Source organism: Sparus aurata, chromosome 12, assembly GCF_900880675.1.
Source record: "Sparus aurata chromosome 12, fSpaAur1.1, whole genome shotgun sequence".
In the NCBI taxonomy this organism is placed as follows: Eukaryota; Metazoa; Chordata; class Actinopteri; order Spariformes; family Sparidae; genus Sparus; species Sparus aurata.
Genome location: NC_044198.1, coordinates 265,313 through 283,647, shown reverse-complemented (window position 1 = coordinate 283,647; position 18,335 = coordinate 265,313). Strand labels below are relative to the sequence as shown.

The 18,335-nt window shown below is 41.1% G+C and overlaps 1 protein-coding gene across 3 annotated transcripts in view; it reads left to right on the top strand.

The window, feature by feature from the left end:
• The window catches only part of syk (spleen tyrosine kinase), a 60,548-nt gene that overhangs the window by 21,895 nt on the left and 20,318 nt on the right, over positions 1 to 18,335 (top strand). For all 3 annotated transcript variants that reach the window (XM_030436073.1, XM_030436071.1, XM_030436074.1), the window contains 5 exons: positions 6,156 to 6,613; positions 9,471 to 9,631; positions 14,962 to 15,100; positions 15,777 to 15,858; positions 16,571 to 16,626. In XM_030436073.1, the coding sequence (XP_030291933.1) occupies positions 6,212 to 6,613; positions 9,471 to 9,631; positions 14,962 to 15,100; positions 15,777 to 15,858; positions 16,571 to 16,626 (840 nt within the window). In that variant the 5' untranslated portion in view covers positions 6,156 to 6,211. The remainder of the gene's footprint in view (positions 1 to 6,155; positions 6,614 to 9,470; positions 9,632 to 14,961; positions 15,101 to 15,776; positions 15,859 to 16,570; positions 16,627 to 18,335) is intronic.

Sequence of the window (18,335 nt, the reverse complement as noted above, 5' to 3'; positions counted from 1 at the left end):
GTTGATAACCGTAAACACATTTAAAGGGCAATAAACCTGTGGCAGATTTAGGTAAGGAGTTATGCGCATACTCAACCCAGACCAGGTGCTTGCTCCATGTGGAGGGGTTCTGGTACACCACGCACCGGAGGCCGGTTTCCAGTTGTTGATTCAGGCGTTCAGTCTGGCCGGTTGGTTTCCGGGTGGTAACCTGAGGTCAGGCTGGCCTTGGCTCCGATGAGTCGTCAGAACTCCCTCCAGAACTAGGCCAGGAATTGGGGCCCCCGGTCAGAGACAATGTCCTTGGGGAAGCCATGAACCTTGAAAACGTTGGTCATCATGACTTCTGCCGTCTCCTTGGCAGACGGCAGCTTTGGCAGAGCAATGAACCGGACCATTTTAGAGAACCTGTCAACCACCATGAGGACGGTGGTGTTGCCTTGAGAGAGAGATGTCAGACCACGGTCTGGAGGGGATGGGAAGCGGTTGTAAGAGGCCCATGCGAGCCCCAGAAGACGTCTTATTCCTGGCGTAGACTGAACATGCCTCTACGTACTCCCGGACCTCCGTTTCCATTGATGGCCACCAGAACCGCCACCAAACATCGTCCGTTTGACTCCCGGATGACATGAAAGCTGCGTGGTGTGAGCCCAATGGATCACCTGTGGGCGTAGCTCCGTGGGAACAAACAAACGGTTAGCAGGACACCCACTAGGTGACGGAGCACCACCAATAGCTTGCTTTACCTCTGTTTCTATGGGCCAAGTGACCGCTCCAACCACATGAGTCAGTGGGAGGATAGTCTCTGGTTCTTTGGCCTCAGGCTCGGGGTCGAATAGTCGAGAGAGAACATATGGCTTGACATTCCGGGACCCCAGCCTATAGGAAAGAGAGAAGGAAAAGCGGTTAAAAAAGAGCGCCCACCTGGCCTGGCGAGAGTTGAGGCGCATAGCTTTTCTAATGTACTCAAGGTTTTTGTAGTCTGTCCAGACTATGAATGGATGGTCGGCCCCCTCTAGCCAGTGCCTCCACTCTTCCAAGGCGAGCTTAACAGCTAGCAGTTCCCGGTTACCAACATCATAGTTACGATCCGCTCTGGACAGTCGCCTCGACAGGAAGGCGCAAGGGTGCATCTTGCCATCCCGTTCTGAGCGTTGCGACAGCACAGCTCCGATTCCCTCGTTGGATGCGTCCACTTCCACCACAAATTGGCGTTTAGGGTCTGGCAAGGTGAGGATGGGAGCAGAGGTGAATCGACGCTTGAGTGTGTTGAATACCTTCTCTGCTTCTGGGGACCTATGGAACTGCACCTGTGTGGACGTGAGAGCATGAAGAGGAGCTGCTATTGCGCTGAAGCCTCTGACAAACCGCCTGTAAAAGTTAGCAAATCCTAAGAACTGCTGAACCCTTTTGCAGCTATCGGGTGTGGGCCACTCGGCCACAGCGCTAACTTTAGCCGGGTCCATCTGTACACTTCCAGGGGCTACTATGAAGCCCAGGAAGGAGACAGTCTCGGCATGAAACACACTTTTCTCAGCTTTAACATACAGGTGATTAGCCAGTAGTCTTTTAAGCACCTGGTTCACATGATTGCGATGAACATCTAGGTCAGGGGAGTAAATGAGAATATCATCGAGGTAAACATAGACAAAACGATCAGGAAATTCTCTTAACACATCATTAATCATGGCCTGAAACACGGCGGGTGCGTTACTGAGTCCGAAAGGCATGACTCGATACTCGTAGTGGCCACTGGGGGTGTTGAACCCAGTCTTCCACTCGTCCCCTTCTCTGATACGGATCAAATGATAGGCATTACGAAGGTCTAATTTGGTGAAGACTTTAGCCTGTTGGAGCTGATCGAAGACAGAGGACATGAGAGGAAGGGGGTAACGGTTCTTTATTGTAATGTCATTCAATGGGCTGTAGTCGATGCAGGGTCTTCGCGAGCTATCCTTTTTTCCCACAAAGAAAAATCCAGCGCCTGCTGGAGATGAAGAGGGACGAATCAGGCCCGCCTCTAGTGACGCTGTGATGTACTCCTTCATCGCTTCCTTCTCAGGTCCAGAGACGGAGTACAGGCGGCCCTTGGGGATGGTGGATCCTGGAATCAGGTCAATGGCGCAGTCGTAAGAGTGGTGTGGAGGCAGTGACAGGGCTTTAGTTTTACTAAAAACCTGCCTGAGGTGGTGATAGCAGGTCGGCACAGAGTTCAGGTCTGGGAATTCGGCGTCTGTGGCGGGGTCAGTAGAAAACAGGTAAATTTCCTTGACTTTATCTTTCTGGTAGGGGGGGTTCAAAGCATGTTTTGCTGCAACTGTCCCCCCATCCTCTGATCTCTCCCGTTCTCCAGTCAATGTGAGGGTTATGAATCAGCAACCATGACTGTCCCAGTATCAGAGAATGGGAGGAGGATTTGAACAGGTAAAAACGTATCACCTCCTTATGATCATTAATTTGTAGATAAACTGGTTCACTGATGTGAGTAATAGAAAAAAGTTCCAAACCATTAAGGGATCTGGCTCTGACGGCTCTTTCTAGCAGTTCGACATCGAGCCCCAATTTTCTGGCTAATCCCCAGTCCATCAAACTCTCATCTGCCCCCGAGTCAATGAGGGCTTCGAGTTCAGTGTCGGTGTGATGCATTACCTGGACCTTGGTGAGCGTGCGTGATGGGGAGGTCGATGCCGAGACGTGACTCACCACCAGGGACTTCTTAGTAGGGCAGGTGGCGACGAGATGACCAGTCTCTCCACAATAAAAGCACCGCCCCTCCAGTTGGCGTTTTCTCTGCTCCTCCGGAGTCAGTCGAGCTCTCCCCAGCTGCATAGGTTCCTCCTCTCTCTCCGCGGAAGGCGGATGACGCTGCTCCTGCGGTGAGTGGTGACGAGCTGATCCCGTCGGAGCTTGAGTACGCAGATGACTCTCTGCCGTCGCTGGTCCCCTGCCTCGTTGTCGCTGAAGCTGAGTGAGCCTGTTGTCTGTCCGGATGGCGAGGGCGATGAGGGAATCCACGTCCGTTGGTAAGTCCAAGGGAACGAGCAGATCTTGGATGTGGGTTGATAGTCCCTTCAAAAAAATGTCATAAAGAGCGGTAGCGTTCCACCCGCTTTCCGCCGCTAACGTGCGGAAGCGGATGGCGTAATCACACACAGAGCTGCAACTTTGCTTTAAGCTACTCAACTCTTGCGCCTTCTCACGGCTCGTGGTTACTGGGTCAAAGGTTCTGGTGAGCGCTGCTTGAAAATCAGTGAGAGAGAGACATGTGGATGAACCTCTCCCCCATTCTGCTGACGCCCAAGCCTTAGCTCGGCCAGCCAGGTGCGTTATCATAAACGCTATCTTTGACCGGTCTGTGGGAAAAGCAAGAGGGTTCAGTTCGAAATGTATAGAACAGTCAATTAGGAAAGTCTTGCACTGCCCTGGCTCTCCGGTGTATTGAGCTGGGGGAGCCAACTTACTGCCCGTCCCGAAAAGCGGCATGGTGGGTGTCGGTGTCGCTTCTGGTACCGGGAGCGGTGCAGGAGCGGTCTGTCGGGCGAGCTGGCCAAGGAGATCCTGCAGTTGAGTCGAGATATGCCCCATTTGCGAAGCCATCGCCGTCTGGAACTCTTTCTGGCGGTTGAGACGGGCTTCTTGGGTGCGCAGGACATCTGACACGCGTTCCACCTCTGCTGGGTCCATGTCTGGCCAGAGTATTCTGTCAGGCAGGTGCTAGAAGGAGGACTCAGAAGCAGAGGGGCGAACGGTTCAGACAAGCTTTATTTCAGGACCAACTGTCCCCTCGTCAAAAGGAGCGATAAATCAAACAGGCTATAAACAGTTACTGAATCTATGGCAGTCAAACAAGAACAAAAGAAAAGAAAAATCACTCTCATGAGGAAAACTAGGACTACTGTCTACACTGATCTAAATTGCAAAAACTTCTTATGAAACACTAAACAACAAAAATTCACTCACCATGAGGGAAAACAAAAGGCTATCAAAATTAACTAAACTGCACTAAGGCTGAAAAGGATACAAAGAAAAGGCACTCTAACGGAGGCGAGCAAGGCTACAAACAGAAATCTAGCTCAAAAAGGCTGACCAAAAAATTACAAACAAAAGATCACTCTTTCTCAGAGGCAAACAGAAAATCGAGAACAAACTTGAAACTTAGCGTGGCGCTGGCAAGACTTTGAAGGAAGGCTGGATGTACACGGACAGTGACGAACGAAATACTCAGGCGACGAGGACAGGGGAAGACAAAGACTATATACACGAGGTGGGATGACACAGGTGGAAACAATCAGGTATCAGGGGAGACGCCAGACCGGTGACACAGGAGGAAGGGCAAGTGACCTGAAACGAGAGGAGAGTTACTTTTCAAAATAAAACCAGAAATTCACAGGACAAAAACCCAAGACAGGACATCCCTCACCGCGGTGTGACACTCTGGATGTCCTTCCTGTATATAGTTGTTTCTGCTAATTGTACTTTATGTTGTATAAATGATTAAAGGTATACTATGTTTGTAGTGTTATTTATTTACATGTATTCAAAATTAAAAAAATAAAAAAAGATTCTTATGTAATTCAGTTGTTATTATTAGTGCATCATGTGAAGTGTAAGAACTGTAACAGGCTGGTTGTTTAAGTGTAAAGAAAAGGCATTTATCATACGTTATCAAGACTTTATTCAAACAAGTTACAGATAATGCAGAACAAGGAATAAATATGTTTCAGGCAGAGTTCCAGCACTTGATGCGATTGCTCCAAACATGGTCCTTGGATTCTGGCCTGTAAAGCAATAGATGAGCAACATGATTAGATATTTTTATGAAACAGAACTTGATAGTCCTCAGCATACTGTGAACATAGACACTTTCAATGGTCAATACTTCAGACATTTTCGTTCCAGTTTATATTACGTTTTTTTCATTTAATCTATTCATGCTTTTGATTTGAAGTATCAGCCCTTTGTTTTTCTTTACATTTTTCTACTTACTGTGTTTATTGTTATGCACCAAAACACAAATTCAAATTGTGAAAAACTACCTGGCAAAAAATGTGATTCTGATTAGGGTGCTTGTGTGTCCAAGTTACATGCCTGGTCAACATACTGTACAAGGCTGTCCTTTGAGCCACGTCCATGGCCTCTTCCTCCACTTCCTCGGAAACTGCTGGTCGCCCTCCTCTCATCCTCTCTGACGTAATGATGTGCCTTGCTCTGGCATGTACTCGTCATCAGAGTCAACTATGCCCTCATTGTTAGCATGCAAAACATCCTATTATTATGAGTCCAATACATATTCATGATTGTCTGTGAATCACTTAGGGTAACAAAACAAAAAATGTGTAGGAGGCCCATCACCATTCTTGATGGTTTAATTTTGCCATATCTAACGTTACCATAGCCAGCGGTTACTAGCTAACCAGCAATAAGTTGCAACATCAAAATACACTTTCAAAGCAATGTCTGAATGCTAACAAAGCAAGCTTGACAGCTTGTTTATGTTCAATATGATAATATTAGGTGTTGACTTACATGTGAATGAGACATGAGGTAGCTACTTGTAGTTAGATGTTGTGATGACACCGATGCACCAATACACTCTCCTTCCCACCACTCATGAGAACTCAGGACTCAAACAGTGGTATTCACCAGGCCTGAGGGCAGGAGATGGGATTTACTGGCTGAATACTTTCAAAATCTAGCCTAGGCTTAAAGGTTTCTCCATCTTACCAACCACAGCTTTAGTGCAGCTCACACCCTAATTGGCTGAGGCTAGAAATCCATCATTTTTTATATGTTTGACATGTCTGTAGGATATGTTGATAGTTGATGATGCTGTTTCACTCAATGGGAGGGACCGTGTTACAGAGCGCAGGACTACAGCGAGATGAGCAGAGGTGGACTCTATGTTTATAAAGTTGATGCTTGGTGCTCACACACAGTCGCTTTGGATGGACAGTGTTCCCCTGATGTTGAACTTCTGTGCTATACCCTATGATGTGTTCCCTTGTGGGGTGACTGAAAACACACAATACATCCTGTTAGAACTCTTTGTGACTCAATTTTTTGGTCACATACAGTATATGATTTTGTAAATGAAATGAAAAAATGTCAGAAAAAGTAGTATTTTTTTCAGACTTATTAACCTTGATTCTTATTTGGTTCTATATTTGTTCTTTTAGGTCTACTGCATCCTGTTTGCTGAACTCTGTGAAGGGACTTCCTTACGGGAGACAACATGGCTGACAATGTGAATGCATTGTCATTTTTCTATGGCAACATCACCAGGGAGGAGGCAGAGGATTACCTGCGGCAGGCTGGCATGAGCAATGGCTTGTACCTGCTACGGCAAAGCCGAAACTATCTTGGGGGCTTTGCACTGTCTGTGTCATATTCAGGGCGCTGCTACCACTACACCATTGAAAAAGCACCCAATGAAACATATGCTATTGCTGGTGGTAAGAGCCACAGGATCCCTGTGGATGTGATTGATTACCATTCCCAGGAGATGGATGGCCTTGTGTGTCTGCTAAAAAAGCCCTGTAACAGGCCCAAGAACATGCAGCCAAAGGTGGGGCCGTTTGAGGATCTAAAGGAAAAACTGATCCGAGAGTATGTCAAGCAGACATGGAACCTGCAGGTTGGTTTCAACTGTATCCTCTAAGTACAAGGAAGTTGGTAGAGTAGGAATTTCAAAAGCAATACAGTTCTGAAAAGGTTGGTGATAGAAATGTTTGACTGTATTGTTTTGGGACGAATGCTTATCACAAGGTACTCTTTCTTGATTTGATAGTTAGCAAGTAAATAGAAAGCTGTGAATCTTGTGATAATGTTTTTATTTCTAATTAACAATAAACCATCAAGCTCAAGATTTACTTGATGTGTTATCACCTCTCAGGCTTGTTATATACTTACGTTCACTGAGTACTTGCACAAGTAAATTTGAATAAACACTAAATGTTGAAGAGGTTACTATATTGTTCAAAACAGTAAAGGCTCTATCAGTTTCTCTCCAAAGCTTTCTGACATTTTCAGGGGTATAATGGGGGGGATCACGTTTCTCCAAATATATAAGACATTGAAATGTATAATCCCCAATATTTGTAATTGACCAGACACAAAATCAGATCCTCCAGAAGCTGAAAGAAAGTTAAGTTGTTCCCCTATGTGTTAAGCGGTAAACTAGTCTGACTCATGAGATAGCATTCTCCTCCCTTCTGCTGTATGCATATTAATGTCTCCAAAATCCCTTTCTCTACCGGAAACATAAACAACCTCCAATCTCGCAACGTACATACGGAAAATGGCAAGTTAACTGAATGAGACCTGTACTACCAAGCAAGTTCAGCAAACGCTCTCATGATGGTGGTTATAAACTCGACAAGTCAACACAGTTTTTCCATGTTGCCGTAAGAGGGAAGGAATTTGCAGCATTTGATCAATTACACTCATGGAGAAGTATATCTGTAGCAGAGCAGAAAATATTGGAAATAAACTGCTGTGTGATTGCATAAATGAATAGGCTTCTATTATCACTGCCCCAATATTAGGATAAAATCTGACTTTGTAATCTAATCTCTTAGAATAAATCTGACTACATTTGTGCACTACGATTAAATTAATATGTTGCTCACACGTGTTCTTATAGCGCGTGTGTTAGGCCTATTATTTCAGGTGCAAACCTGCCGTTGTGAAACGGACTTGGGACTAGGGCCTCAGCTAATGATCATTTTGGTAATTGAGTACTGATTTTTCTGGTAATTAATTGAGTAATCGGATCAGAAATATTGTGTGCTCTGCAATATTTTTTGCTTTATTTAAGAGCAATAGTAATATACAAAAGTTAAAGCGATACAGGTCTACACTAATTGGTTTCGCTAGTTTTATTGCCTAAATCTGTCACTGCAATTTTTAAATATAACTATATTGAGTAGCAAAAGTAATATACAATAGCAAAAACTATAAAACCCAATAATATATGTAAACAGACCTAAACTGTAAATACAATCTTGACATCAAAATGCTTAGTGAAGTTTAAAAAGATTGAAGAACTCAGACATCAGTCAGTATCAGTCTTCCTCCCTCAGCTCAGGTGACTGCCTACAGGTACCACTGGTAGAAGGAGGAGGGGCTGGTTTTGACTTCAAAGAATCAAAGGTTACAAGATGTAGCGCTAAGTTGTTAGTAACATTTTACTATTAGCCGAGCTAGTGCGCTGTGCTTTTGTAAAACATAGCTGCGGTTGATGAGAGAGTGAAGACAGGATAACCTGGATTAAATTAAGCATGGAGGCCTTCTAGCACTACTTGGGAGCAAATTAAAATGTAAAAATAATTCATACCCGAAGACAAGTTCTGGGCTTTAGTGCTTTAATCCAGCTCTCTTGCAAGGTGATATGGTTTTAATAGAAAGGCTCTCACATGGCTTGGAGTCAACATGAAAAACTGAAATGAACGATCCAAGCTCTGAGCAGCTATGAAAGATGATGCCATTTTTCCACAGAATTGACTGGTCAAAAGGCAGTGCTTTTATGTGTTGCTTTGTTATCTCGAAAATAACTTGCTCCAGAGCAGGTTAGATGTGCAGCATTAGTTACCATCACAATGTACCCTGGTAAGAAGTGAACTGCCACTCAACCCTAAAGTAACCCCTGAAGTTGCTTCATAGTAGATGCCTCTGGTCGATAGTGGTACGAACTAAGACAACCTAGTTGCTCTTACCTTTACTTTTGTGCAAATTAAGCCATTTTAATCCCAGGAGTTTTCACCCCACATGCAAAACAAGTTACCAGACTGTTTTGTGGTCACCTTTAGCAGAAGAACAAGCACACCTCCGGATTTCCCCCACGTACCAAAATGAGAATTGGGACTGTCAGACCTGTCTCCACAACTGACACAGCACTGTGGGAATAGGTCTAGCAGCACAAGACAAGTCTGAACTCTTCTTGCTTCATGTTAGTGGTCATGTAACAACCAGCAACAGTTAACACAACTGCTTGTGGCTTGCAAAGGTCTGTTTTTCTCCATTTTCTTAACCCCTGCTGTCCATGCACAGATCTTTTACTAACAAATTGATCACTCTCGTGTCTACACAAGTAAAGCACATTCTTAACACGCAGGAATAGAGTTAGTCCCTTTCCAGAGAATGTTTATGTTCACCTCAATAGAGGGGATCCTTTTGTTTTCATATGTTACAAACATACAAACAACTGTGTTACTGGTCTTTTATGTAAGGTTTGCAGGTAAACATGAACAACTGACTTCTTTCAATAACATAATATAAAGCTGTGGCAGATAGACAAATACAAAAATACAGATATTAATCAAATCACTCATTTGATTGCAACACAGCTGTGCCATTATGATACATGATACAGAAGTACCACACATTTCTGATCAGTCCATTGCATAGTGAATAAAGTAAGAAAGAAAGTTACATGATGGTTTTAGCTGTGTTAACTGCATCCTTCCTCTGTGTGTGTGTGTGTGTGTGTGTAGGGAGCAGCTCTAGAGCAGGCCATCATCAGCCAAAGACCTCAACTAGAGAAGCTCATTGCCACCACTGCACATGAAAAAATGCCCTGGTTCCATGGAACAATAGCAAGAGAAGACTCTGAGTCCAGGCTTCAAAATGGCTCACGTTCAAGTGGAAAATTTCTGTAAGTTTTTTACAAATGTTTTTGAATAGCCTGTGGCTGTAATTGTTTTGAATGTTGTAAAATAAATTGTGAAATGCAACCAAACTTTTGGTTAAGCAAGTACTGAAATGAGTATCTGGTACATAGATAATGGTAGATAGATAATGCAAGTATGATTATCATCATCATAAAATTTGTATATATCCATGTGTGATGAAGGAAAGTCCTCATTGGGCATAGTGACAAAGTTTATTTATTGAAGTTTATAAAAAACTTATTCCATAAATAGTTCTATTCATTTTGTGAACATTCATCTGAAGCTTAACTCTGAGGCTGTTTTGTAAATAGCATTCTCATAAATAATTAAACACATTTTGGTTTTGGATACAACTAGTTATGTTGATTGAATAAATCCAGCTGGTGGTGTATTTGACCAATTATTTAAATATGTTTTAGCATCCTGCACATTTCTCCAGAGCTCACATTATCCAGAATATTGTCAGAGAATATATAGATAAAGACCACCATTCTACCTAGTCCCCATTGCTCCCAAGCAGTACACGTTTTCCAACAACTTTCAGTTATTCAAATAACAGCAAACCATTTGCCTAAAACCGTTACCTCAACATCTGAAGAACATCCATCCTGGCTTGTAAAACATGTGGATTTGGCTCATCAAAAAAATAAGTAAATACACATGTTTTATGTGAAATGAAATCATCAGCTACCACTCAAATGTTTGTGCTCATTTAGACGGATGTGGATTTTCTCAGGGTGCACTGGACATCGACAACTATGTGCTGCTCCCAATCCAGAAGAGAGACATCAATGTTTCTCATGAGCATTTTTTATCTGTGCTATGTGCGAGGCAGCTCTCAAGCCTGCACGCACACCCTGCTCAGATGACAGTACACTCAAAAGTTTGGGTACAGATACTGAGTGACATCATTCACGTATGTTAACCTACCTATGTTACCTAAGTTAAAAACAAATGACTGTAGACTCTTGGTCACAAATGGGAAGCAAACCCTGGTCCTTGGAGGGAATGTCCCGTGAATGACCCACCCAACCACTCCAGCATTTCCCAAACTTGGTCTTTTCTCGCTCTTTAGACTAGAGCACTATAGGGGCCCTTAAGAAGTTATGCTAAAGGGCTACAAACAGTGACAAACTAGGGCCACTGAGGAGGCTTCTTGATTTGACTTGTTGGGAGCTGGAACAGGTTGTCAATACAGTATTTAGTCTCCATATTTTTATTATTATTACATATTATTTTACCAACATTTTTACTGTTGTAAACATTTTAAGATTGAACATTTTTGTTTGAAAATATACCACGGTTTTGCACATGTGATGTCCTTGTCTAAAACTGAGAATGAGTGTAATGTAACTTCTGTGGATACAATGATCCTGGGTTTAAATCACCAGGTAGAAGTCCAACACTGTGGCAAATTATGACTGAGAGCCACTTGTTGCATGCTTGCAGCTGTTATTTAAATTGCCAAAGGACTTGAACCCGCAAACTTCTGCTTCCGGCTGTAAATATAGTTTGTCACTATTTGGTTAAATTAACACTGGTGTGTATAGAGTTAGAGCTAGCTCCACACATTAGCGAGCCAAACAGCAGTTTTGAGTTAATATTTATCTTTCTTGTTAGTGCATTCATATTGACAGACTTTATTTTATCTCATGAATGTTTCAGCTTTAGTTCAGCCATTAAAAACAATACAAAAAAACATAAATTCTATGTACCTTGTACGGTTTTGTTTTTGATGAGGGCAGTGTCATTCTGTCCAGGCCCACAAACACGAACATTTGTTATTTATATTATAATGATTTAGTATAGTGACACATTAAAGTGAAGCAAATGTAACCTAGGGTTACAACTCTATCAGTGCGTGTTGCACACGCATCCACATGCATTTCTCTTTTATTCAGATAATTTTCTGTAGGATCAACATAATGTTCCTGCTGTCATGTAGATCTGCTTTGTAACTATGTTAGTCAAGAAAAAAAAAACTAGAGTAGCACAGTATTGCTCTATATTATATTTATTTCAATATATTACATGTTCAGAATATTTCACAGTATGGTGTAGGCCTTCATGAGAAAACTTTTACTGTGATTTGATTCTTTAGCAATAAAATTGCCTATACTTGACAATACTTCTCTTTTGCTTTGTGCGTTTAAACAAAGTGTGAGTGGAATATTTAAAGTAGCAGAAGCTTCAGTTGAGAAGCAGTGGTTTCGGCTGATGAAACACACACATACTGTGGCTTCCGCTCTGGCAGTTTGTGAAGGGCTTCCTGAAGTGGCCAAATAAGAGGAAGAATGACAGTAGAGCGAGGTGTGATAGTTCTGTCCCTTTTCTCATGAAGCACTTAGAGGACATGTTGTATTTGCACTGAAACACAGCCTTAGCGATACATTTTAGCTTTAAAGTAATTTTTGGGAGAATATTCCTAACATTCTGTATCCCCCAGCAAGAGAAACATCACCTAGCATGGTGAATCCAGCCATGAAAAGCACCAACTGCTATATATCCACATGCGTCTTCCATAGCTTGGAGAAGGGGCATACGCATTTGTGGATTTCGGTCATACACTTTCTATCCCCAGGCAGAAAAGAATTCTCAATAGGATTGAGGAATGGAGAATATGGAGGGAGATAAACAACTATAAAGCGTGGTTGGGCAGTGAACCAGTTACAAACCAGAGCAGCCTGGTGGAAACTTACATTGTCCCAAATGACAACGTACCTGAGCTAATCTGGTGGAATGAGTGTGTTGTGTAGGGTGTCCAGGTGTTTGCCCATGTGATGAGTCAGTACGCATAGCAGGACAATTAACTTTAGAATTTTGAATGACAGTGTGTTCCTTGTGAAAACAAGAGATTTTCTTTATGAAAATTGTGCCAAATGCAGAGAATTGTGTGTAGTGTTTTGAAAAAAGTGTGTTTTAGAACTGCAATTTGAGTGTAAAGCAGGAATTGTGCTTGTAGTTTAGCAGAATTGGTTCAGGGGGTTGGTGCATGAGTTACATGTTGTGGTCATTCTGTCTCAAGTACCAATTTTTGTGTGTAAACAATTGAGAAAAACTGTAAGAGTTAATACCAGTCTCCCCTGTTGTTCCTGCAGCTCCCTTCACCTCTGCAATGATGCTCCTATATTTATCCTTGTTTTCTCTCTGGCTCAGTCCAATTCTTTTATTTTACACTGATTTTCTTTGTCAGTCTTTTTATTTCTTCTCATTGATGTGGGCAGTGGTGGGACATTTTTTGGCTCTGTTGTTTCTTGTCTGTTCTCCTCCATTGTTTACAGTTTGTATTTCGCTATGGACATTAAGCCAACAGGTTAATACCACTCACAGACTATAGGCTACCCACCTTTCTTGGTGAAAAACTGGGCTGCAGATTGACACTCTTTCCTTTGTCTTTCCTCTCTCTCTTTCCTTTACTGTAGTTCTGGCGCATCTACTGACTGCAACTAAACACCGTCACTGATAAGTGCGTTAAGGCAGGACCAAACCATTTCATGCAGATACAAGGGGGTGGTCGGTCAATATGGATGTTTACTTTTTGGCCAATGGAGATATTTAACTTTTACTGCCAAAACAAGTAAAAACAAAGAGATCATTCATTTTATTATTATATTTGAAATATATACTCAATGATGATGGTTTAATAATTTTATGATAATACATTTTATAAAAAATTTAATAATTATACATTCTTTTCACTGACATGGTATCCGCTTGTGTATCGTGGGGTCCATTCCAAACTTGAGTTTGGGCTGGTTTTTGCATGTCATGTCTTACATTTCCAACATTAGATATCTTAGTCACATACATACATACACACATGCCAAAGCTTGCAAAAGAGCCTCGACCCCTGAGATGATAGCATTTGAATGACATGGTTTTCTTGGCCTAACTGTGAAAAGTATGAAGGCACAATACCAACAGGTGGTGAAAATGACAGAATCAATGGAGAAACAAAGTATTAAAAGCAAAAAAGGTCAGTGTAGAGAGGAGTTTGGAGTGGATGGATAAGTCAGTGGCATGACTTTCCCACAGGACACCAGGGTTTGAATATTGTGTGAGGCCAATAGAGAATGGTGATTTTTTTGAGGGAGTTATCATCTCCTCCTTATCTCCTGTCTTTCCTCAGTCTAACCAAGTAGTTTGATGCCTTTATTTTCAAAGTGTAACCCGAACTTGATATGTATTATTGCTAACATGATTATGTTACATAAAATACCATCCATGGGACAATTCAGATGTTGTGAATTGCCACTCACATTTCCGTTCAATGCAGTAATAAACATATTATTTCAAGATCTTAATTATTAATCATGATATTTTTAAGCTGTGATAAATGGCTTCAGGAAAGTATTTTTTAAATTACTTTGGCAAATCCAGCTTGGGTTGTTGTTGAAAAAACTCCAGGGGGGAGAAACCTACCAGAGAGAGAACTGACTTTCTCTAATAACTTCCTTGAAGAAAACCTGCCTTCAATCTACTGACTGTCCTTTACTAACACGCAATCTTCAGCCGTCTGGAGGAGGGGTCAGTAGAATGTTATCCAGATTAGCAGCAACACTCAAACTCAGTTCCACTGACCACCTATGTAATGGAGGCAGAAAGCTCAGTGACAAATATTTCAACAACAGGGTGACATCACATCCCACTACAGTAAGAGAATATATCTTTTGTCATTTTGGTTAAGAAATTCAGTTTCCACGCATGTGTGGACATTCTCTTGATTTACCATGACATTTACATTTGTACTAGTTTGTAGATGGGTTGAGAAGATAGATAGGATATTATATGGTCACGTGAACAGGTTTGCATTTCACCAAGGTATGTTTTGCACCTCCAGAGCATCATTCACATTTATAAAGGAGAGATTCACCAGACTGAAAATTTATTTTTTGTTATCTAACCTTTATTTTACCAGGGATATTCCCATTGAGATCCCTTGTTTTCAAGGGAGTCCTGGCTGGCCAACACAGTAGCATGAAACGTTCACATAATGATAATAATAATAATAATAATAATAATAATATATTTTATTTATATAGCGCCTTTCAGGGTACCCAAGGACACTTAACAAAGCGGAACAAACAAAACAAAGAATAAATGGAGCGCCTGTCAGTCAGCAAAAAGGAACAAGCAACAACTTAAAATGAACATAAAAGAAACAAGCAATACAAACTAAACAATATAAAAAAGGCTTAACTGCAAACTACATGCATATGTTGCCTTCTCCAGTGCCAAGATCCTCATCATCCTTCTTCTATTTTGTGACTTTTGTTTTATTTCTTCTCTTCATTTCTCTGTCTTGTGTGTACAGGATCCGACAGAGAGATCTTAATGGATCTTATGCTCTGTGTCTACTTCATGAAGGACAAGTCATGCATTATCGCATTGATAGGGACAGGACTGGCAAGCTCTCTATCCCAGATGGCAAGAAGTTTGACACCCTGTGGCAGGTTAAAACACAATTATTGTCATATTTCTGGGCATTTTCATGTTGGTACATAACTATGACTCTCAAAATTAGATTTATTCTACTCTATTCTTCACAGGTGTCTGAATCTTTTCTCAGTGACTGTAACCCATTCTCTTTTCTCAGAAATAATATTATCATGTATTTTATGGTTAATACAGGTAAATGGACATCCCTTATGCACAGGGCTGTGACCAGAACTGTAGAAATAGGAGGTTAAATTGAGGAGTCCAAATTCCCCCAGCTCATCCTTAAATAAATGAGATACATGTCAATTAGTGAGTTTTGGAGGTTGCAGTAATTGTATTTCTGAACATTGGAAATAGCTGCATGAGCTGTTTCCCCCTCCTGTCTTTATGCTTAACTCAGCTCACCATGTGCTGATTCCAGATCTGTACTTAAGGCAAATAAATTATATTAATATACATCTCACTCTTAGAAAGAAAGTAAACACATTTCCCAAAATGTTGAACTTTTTAAAAAAATACCTACATTCCTGAAAACAATACATGCCACGTGAACTTGATGTCATTAATTGTAGTTACAGCAGCTTTTTACTTCGGGGAATGCTGTGAAGGACATTTCAATCATTTTTAATGTGTAATATACAGTCCTCACCATCTTGATGTCTTATAGGTGAACTTCTCTCTTTATCACAGCTGGTGGAGCACTACTCATACAAACCAGATGGCCTGCTGCGAGTGTTAACTGACCCCTGTCCAAGACCTGATGGAGAAATTGGTAAAATTGAACAAAACTAATATAATCTGCTGAGATTGATTTTATACCCTATTCACACTGCACAAAAAAAAGAAAAAAACACTAACAGCCACTAACATCTGGCCTTTGTCTTAAATGTGAATGGGCACAATTGGCATTCACTCCTGCATCAGATGACTCTGCAGTAGTCACGGATGTTTACTGGCTAACTAACGACAAAGATGAAATTGAATTAAATGGATCACCCTCGCTACTTCAATCGTCAGCTACAGAAAAACAAATTTGTCCAAATCAGCATGTTATTGATTAAGACTTTTTAAAACAATCAAACATCATCTGGATTAAGTCTGATGAGGTATATGACCTGCTGTTTTCTGCTGTTTCCTGTTTTTCCAGCATGGTCATGATAACAAAAGTGACAAACAAGAAAAAAAAGTCCCTTGGTAATAGGACAGGATTCTGTAGCTTTTTTAGTGGTTTTACATGTGTTTAAAAAAGTAAATAATAATAATAATTCAGACTTCATTCAAGTCCCCTGCATATTCTTAACTTACTAATTACTGAAAGTGTAAGAATATGCGCAAATCTGATCCACATTTATCATATTCTTTTTTCATAATGTTTCTGATGTCGGTCACTTGTTTATGTATCAATGTATAATGTGAGTCTCTGTATGGACTCAGTGACACATTTCCTTGGAAGAGGACTGTAAAGAATCTATCTGTACTCATAGGGCTGATAGGACGGCCACCACTCCCACGTGACCATCCTGGAATAACTTCTGCCTTTGTAAGTTCTGTGTGTGTGTGTGTGTGTGTGTGTGTGTGTGTGTGTGTGTGTGTGTGTGTGTGAGAGAGAGAGAGAGAGAGAGAGAGTGGTGTCATTTGTATATTCTCATGATCCCCTGCCATATGTCGAAAATCAGGAAGTAAGATTATCAACTTACTTTCATGTCCCATATGATTAATGAAAGGAACAAGGATGCTGCTTGTATGAATCTTTATTATTTAGATTTTTTGTTAATCACAAATTTGTCTCTGAGATGGTTTTCAAAAGGTACATTTAGCTGGCTATTCAATGTTTTCTGACATTTCAATATTGACATAATTACATAATTATGAGTAAGAATTTCATATCTATTCATGCAGATAGTTTTGGGTTTGTTTACTCACATGAATCACTTAGGATTGTTAGCTAGAAGTGCAAGAATACAATTTAGTGATTCAAGAACATGAATTATTCATATTAGAGCAGGGATGATGGATTTCTGAACTAATGATTCATTAAATCATACAATATTATAATCTAAAGATAATTATTAAGTTACTCAAGTGAACAAATATGTTTTTTATTTTTTAAATAAAATATTTTTTTTCCAAAACACCTGTCAGACCCTGCACAGTGCAGTGGAGGCAAACAAAATATTTTATGATGCTCAAAGCATTAAAAAATGACTATAAAATATGAATGGATATTTTAATCTCAGCATCAACAACATTCCAGACTCTGATCTCTGGATCGCCTACACAGTATGGACTGTGTCACAGACCCTCTAATAGAAAGGCTCGCAGAGAGGGTGTAACATATTTAAAAAGGACTCTCAGACAACACATGATTTAACCAAATTTTTATTTAGAAAAAGAGCAAAAACTACATGCCAAAAAAAGGTTGGAGATCCCAGCTGAAATAAACAAAAAGGGGAAATCACTGGGCCAACCACACAGTGGGCCGTTGCACCCAGTTACCCCATCTAACCTGTCAAAAAGGAAAGAAATTAATCTAACCCTAAATGAAGCCAAAGAAAACTGAAAACTGGATTGCTGGTGATCGCTGAACTAAACTACAAACAAAACAAAAACCCACTGAAAACATGTAGGTGAAAAAGGTAACAAGGAGACAAAAGGTAAACATCTCCTCCTTTATGTTTGAGCTGGGCAGTGGCTCCAGAGAGAGTGAGGCTTCCACTCAATCCTTAAAACGTTGTCAGGTAATTGCAACACACCTGGACAGGTGTGTTTTTTCCGAAAAGAAAACACAGGCAAATGGAAGAGAGGGTGCCAGAGAGCAAAAAGAGACAAATAAAGAGAGAGAGAGACAGAGATAAAACAGGCCAAGGGAGAGAGACGACAACCAGCATAGGCACAACAGTATCCCTACAGGCCCACACGTAACAGGCTGTAAACAGTTTTCATTGGAAATACTTTCTACCAAAGCAATAGTCCTCATGACAGAGTTGGGATGGAGGCAGAAATCTCAAAGATGATTATCTCAGAACCTGGGTGAGTATTATATCCACCTGGATAGATACCACTAAGGGGAGGTCAACAAACATATTGTTTCTTTCATTTTATTTCAGCAATTTATAGGCGCAACTTTCAAAACCTAATTTTTGTTTTCCACCTAATGGGCATACTGTCAGTACTGTTATCTGCTTCCTGTAGTTTGAAGCTAAGTGAGTCAGTAGGATGACTCAGTGTACTGTATGTTCCAAAAGATAA